The 6012-nt window shown below is 40.8% G+C and overlaps 1 protein-coding gene across 1 annotated transcript in view; it reads right to left on the minus strand.

Moving 5' to 3' along the window:
* LOC107089603 (NACHT, LRR and PYD domains-containing protein 3-like) overlaps positions 1 to 6012 on the minus strand; it is a 19157-nt gene that overhangs the window by 11668 nt on the left and 1477 nt on the right. Inside the window, exons 3-6 of the mRNA XM_015382485.1 lie at positions 3832 to 4060; positions 869 to 2672; positions 618 to 779; positions 360 to 533 (exon numbers count right to left, since the gene is read on the minus strand). Of these exons, the coding sequence (XP_015237971.1) occupies positions 360 to 533; positions 618 to 779; positions 869 to 2672; positions 3832 to 4060 (2369 nt within the window). The remainder of the gene's footprint in view (positions 1 to 359; positions 534 to 617; positions 780 to 868; positions 2673 to 3831; positions 4061 to 6012) is intronic.

Below are 6012 nucleotides of genomic sequence, written 5' to 3' on the forward strand. Positions count from 1 at the left end.
GAGAAACGCGATCAAGGCTCATCTTCTTATTCTAGGCGTGCAACTGCACGCTTTGATTTTTGTTGACAACAACTACAGTATGCGTCGCTTAACATACGTCACGCACTCCGTTGCGCTTATTGGTTGTAGGTCTATCCAATTGAGTGCAGAGGCATTTTTTTTCCTGGTTCGTTCGAAACACGCCCCATAATCACAGCTCTATTCTGACTAGAATTGAGTAGGACTACGTCAGGCTACAACAATCCCGCCACTCGGGAGAATTCAGAAATGCAACGGTTGAAACGTCAATTTCCCTACGATTTCATGGATTTGTAGTCTACATAATGACTAAAACGATTGCTTGATGTGACTCGTCTTACCTGACAGTTTGAAGTTTACAGTATGGACTCTTCAAACCATTGGAAAGCTGCTGCAATCCTGCATCCTGCAGGTTGTTGTAATTCAGACTCAGACAGTTGAGCCTGGAGCACTTTGAGCTAAGAACAGAGGAAAGAGTCTCACAGCTCCTCCGGGTCAGGTCACAGTCAGCTAACCTGGAAAACAAACGCAACGGTCAAATATTTTAGGAATTATGTGAATAATTTCATGTTTTGCTCTGGCGACCGCATGCATCATACCGTAGCGACTTCAGACTCGTCACCCCAGCGGACAAGGCTTTCACTCCTTCATCCTCCAGGTTGTTGTTGCTCAGGTCCAATTCCCTTAAACAACAAGCCTGGGAACTGAGGACTGATGACAAAGCTTCCCAGCTTTTCTCAGAGAGGTTGCAGTCATTCAGGCTGAAAAACAGTCGAGACCAAAACTAATAAAAAGGCCATAGATTACAGAGAGGACGGTTATATCTGATGGTATTATTCCTTCCACCTACAGAGCTTTGTTGGAGGCTTTGACCACCGGTAGCATCATCAGGAGAGTCTCCTCTGAAGCAGAGTATTTCTTTAGCTCAAAGACGTCTAGATCTTCTTTTGATGACAGTAAGATGAAGACCAAAGCTGACCACTGAGCCGAAGACAGTTTTCGTGTGCGGAGACTTCCCGATCTCAGGTACTGCTGGATCTCCTCCACCAGAGAGTGATCGTTCAGCTCATTCAGACAGTGGAACAGATTGATGCTTTTCTCTGCAGACTGGCTGTCGTCGATCTTCTTCTTGATATATTCGGCCGTTTCCTGATTGGTTTGTGAGCTGTTTGTCATTTGAGTCTGCAGGCCCCGAAGAAGCCTTTGATTGGACGGCAGAGAAAGACCCAGGAGGATACGAAGGACTAAGTCCAGGTGACCGTTTGGACTTTGTAAAGCTTTGTCCACAGCAGTCTGGTAAAGTTTCTTAGGATAAGGTTTGTTTTTAAAGACTTTAGATACTCTTTGCGTTCCTTTTTTGTCATCTAGCAGGTTGACTCCAGAGTTAACGAAGGTCAGATGGATGTGGAGAGCAGCCAGGAACTCCTGAACACTCAGATGGATGAAGCAGAACAGCTTTTCTTGGTAAATCCCTCTTTCCTCTTTAAAGACCTGGGTGAAGACTCCGGAATAAACCGTGGCTGTCCTGATATCGATGCCGGAACCTGTCAGATCGGATTCATAGAAGATCAGATTTCCTCTCTGCAACTGGTCAAAAGCCAATTTCCCCAAAGACTCGATCATCTTCTTGCTCTCTGGACTCCAGATTAGATCGGCCTCCGCTCCGCCGTCATACTTCACCTGCTTGACTTTGGTCTGAACGAGCAGGAAGTGGATGTATAATTCAGTCAGGTTCTTGGGCAGCTCTCTTCCCTGCCCTGTTTTTAACACATTTTCTAGAACAGTGGCATTGATCCAGCAGAACACCGGGATGTGGCACATCACCAGGAGGCTTTGGGATGACTGGATGTGGGAGATGACCCTGCTGGCCTGCTTCTGATCCATAAATCTCTTCCTGAAGTACTCCTCCTTCTGTGCATCGGTGAACCCTTTCACATCTGTTACCACGTCGACACACGCAGGCGGGATCTGGTTGGCCGCCGCGGGTCGCGTGGTGATCCAGATGAGAGCGGAGGGAAGCAGCTTTCCCACGATGAGGTTCGTCAGCAGGACATCCATGGAGGTGGACTCCGTCACATCAGTCAGGATCTCGTTGTTGTGGAAGTCCAGAGGAAGCCGACACTCATCCAGGCCGTCGAAGATGAACAGAACCTGGAATTCCTCCAACCTGCAGAGTTTAGCTTGTTTGGATTCGTTAAAGAAACGATGGACCAGTTCAACCAAACTGAACCTTTTGTCTTTCAGCACATTCAGCTCTCTGAAGGTGAAGGGGAAGATGAACTGGATGTCTTGGTTGGTTTTGTTTTGAGCCCAGTCCAGAGTGAACTTCTGGGTTAAGACTGTTTTCCCGATGCCGGCCACGCCTTTGGTCATCACTGTTCTGACGGGCTTCTCCGCATCAGAGGAGGCTTTAAAGATGTCTTCCTGTCTGATCGGCTTTTCTTCGACATGTTGCTTCCTTGACGCCGCTTCAATTTGTCTGATTTCGTGTTCTTGGTTGACCTCTCCCGCCCCCCCCTCTGTGATGTAGAGCTCTGTATAGATCTGGTTCAGGAGGGTTGGATTTCCTGCTTTGGCGAGCCCCTCAAACACACAGCAGAACCTTTGTCTCAAGTTAGATTTTAATTTTTGCGAACATTCAGTCGCACGACTTCCTAAAATTAAAAAAAAAAAGTCAACAAGATTAATCGAACGTCTGTAAAATTTAATTTATAAACAGACAGAATATGGTTCTGTTGCAGACATATTTAACCCATTAAGCCCTAAGGGTCTTACACTGCAAAAATGATCTCAAAATGAGTAAAAAATGTCTTAAATTAAAGGTATTTACCCTTAATTTGAGCAGGTAAATAAGATGATTTGCAAATGGAATTAGTATTTTTACTCTTAAAATAAGTATCTAGATAAAATGCACTTGAAATAAGACAATGCAATTGTTTTTTCTTATTTTAAGTGTAAATTTTCTTGTTCCATTGGCAAAGTGTCTCACTTAAATCCTTAATTCAAGAAAAAATGAAGAAATGACTTATTTAGATTTCATTTTTTTTGCAGTGTAGGAGGAAATTCCGCATGAAATTACATACACTGCAAAAAATATACATCTAAGTTAGTAATTATTTCTTAAAATAAGAGGATTTTTCCTTAAATTGAGCAAGTAAGTGAGACACTTTGCCATTGAAATAAGAAGATTTATATGTAAAATAAATTAAAAAAACAACCGCAGTCTCTTATTTCAAGTGCATATTATCTAATTATCTTATTTTAAGGGTAAAAAAGCTAATTCCATTGGGAAATCATCCTACTTTCCTGCTTAAATTAAGGTTAAATACACTTATTTTAAGACATTTTTACTAATTTGCAGAATGTTCTTGCAGTGTATGTGAATTAAAGCAAGTAAAGCTCCCATATGACAGAAAGGCATTGAGGAATATTTTCCAGGTGGAACCACTATTTTAAATGTCACCATGTCTGATTTATAGGTGATTAAACAAAGAAAAATTTAAAAGAATTTAGCCTCGCCAACATTTTTTCCAACATAAACACTGCAAAATCCCATTAAACTTTGTAGAAATGTGTAGATCCACATCTTGACTATAACTCAAGTATTTTAAATCTCATTTTAGTTGTTTACACTGCTATAAAACAAAAAGTATTTGTGAAAAAAATAATTTGGAAACATGTAGAATTTTTAAAGCCCCATTTTGAAAGGTGTGTGGATGAAACACCATGTGACTGTGTTTTGGCCACTTCTATAAATAGATACCGGGCTTAAGGAGTTGATAAAATATAAACTGTGAAATCAGATGCTCCTACTGTTCCAAAGGCAATCAGCCAGATCATCTTTCCTCATTCTTCTCAGAAACTGCAGAGCAAGTTTGAGAAATGTGTCGCTGCTACGCTTCGCCTGCTCTTCGTCTTCGGTGCTCCTCACGCCTTCCTTCTTCCTCGGACTTTCTGAAGCCTCTGAGGAATCACAGCTCAAAATGGTCTGAAACTTCTGCAGCTCAGCCTTCATGAAAGTCCAAAGGTTTTCCTCAAGGAGCTGGAAACGACAAATGATCAAATGACTTTCATTGACAATACAGAAGTTTAGCAGAAGTTATCTTTAAACTGCAGTTGTATTTTTTTTATTGAGCTTTGCTTAATGGTGCAAATCTGGTGCAAATCTGTAGAGGTCTTTGGGGGAAAGGTGGCGGTAGACCCAGGACAGGTGCTCAGCCAATCACAGGTCAATAAAAAGAAACACAAGACAAATGCACACGTTAAAAATTGGAATACTTAAAATACTTGTCTTTAAATACACTAGGTACGGCACGCCAGTGGAAGTGGTATTTGGGAAGTTTAATGCTCAGCAGTTTCTTATCTTTGAAGCATCAGCAGATTAAAATCAAGAGGTAAATGTTGTTTTTTAAACCTGTTAAACCACCTGCAAAGGTTTAACAAGTTTCCAGGACCCGTGTGACCCTGTTAAACCATCACTATGAAATATTAAACAGGAGCATCGGGCGGAATAAAACCCAAAAGGCGTTAAATAACACCAAACCAAAAACACTGCATAATTGCACCATATATATTAATAGTCGGAACTTTCATATCAATGCACTTTTTTGCAACATGTTTTTTCTCCTACATGGTTTACATTTGACCACTTTTGTTTACTGCTGCCCTTCATGGAAATGTTCATTTACTGTTTGAAAGCTGTACTGAATGAAATTTCTTTTTGTATGCACACTGTGCACTGAAAAAAACGATCTAGAAATAAATGAAAAATTCTTAAATTAACAGTTTTTACCCTTACTTTTCGTAGGTGAATAGGATGAATTGCCAATGAAGTTGGTATCTTGCTCCACTGGCACTGTCCCACTTACCTCCTTTTTAAAAAAAATTACTTGTCTAGATTTCAACGTTTTGCAGTGTGTATAAAAACTGACTATAAAAGTTGTCCAAGTTTGTTTTTATTCCTTTTTAAGATGTAAATTCTTACAAACAGGCAAGGTGTAGCTCCATACATTTCTCATTCCAGTAAGAAACTTAACCTTCATGCATAATTTATCTCAACATAATTAACAGCTGAGCAAAGTTTGGCTGGTCTTTGCCTCTCGGCAGGAAGTCATCCTGCAAACTGGACGTTTCGGACCTTCTCTCCCTGGAAGGATCAACTAAGCCTCAAACTAAGGGATTCAAACCAGAGGTTTGGATCCACTTTTCTCCAAGGGATCGTTTGAGTTTCTCACTGAGCAAGGGATTCATCTGCACCACAGTCTGTTCAAGTAGCGCAGGAAATCTGAGTGGCAGTCAGTGTCTCCGTTCTCCTACAAACAACTGCATTCTGGGTAAACCCTTTCCGCCCTCCTCCGAATGAGACAAAGACTGGAACTCCCCACACCGACTGGAGTCTAAGATTCAACCACTTTTCTGGAAACGTGAGTCTGCAAACCATTTCTCCTCTTCAAGTTCGAGAATCAATTTTCCCACTGAACCTGAACTAACCGCAGTGTCTTCCCCTCACCTTTCAGTTCAGGTTGAGCAGTGTTCAGAGCAACACTGGAATCTCCACAAGCTTCTCAATAAACCTGTTAAACTTTTTCCCTGGTCTCTCTGTAATGGTTTCTCTGCATGTGGGTCTGATCTTTAGCTAAATCCTAACAAATTTAGTATCTCTTTATTTAAACAAACACATGTTGAAATATAGATCTGTTTTGGGAAATCACGATATTTTACATATAAGAGAAAGGAAACTTTTTCTTCACTGAGTTAATTGCTGAGGTACAGTTATGGCAAACCAGTTGCTTCAGGAGTTTCTTTCATTGCAGACATAATAGATTAATGTGTAAAATCTGTGCTGATGAAGATTCTTAGTTATCCAGGTAGTAGTCATTCCAAAAAAAATAAAAATCCACTGGATCCACACTGGAAAAACGATCTAGAAATAAGGAAACATTTCTTAAATTAAGTGTCTTTACTCTTAATTTAAGTAGGTAAAGGAGATAGTTT

This window comes from Cyprinodon variegatus, unplaced genomic scaffold (genome assembly GCF_000732505.1).
Source record: "Cyprinodon variegatus isolate N-32 unplaced genomic scaffold, C_variegatus-1.0 Scaffold257, whole genome shotgun sequence".
NCBI lineage: Eukaryota > Metazoa > Chordata > Actinopteri > Cyprinodontiformes > Cyprinodontidae > Cyprinodon > Cyprinodon variegatus.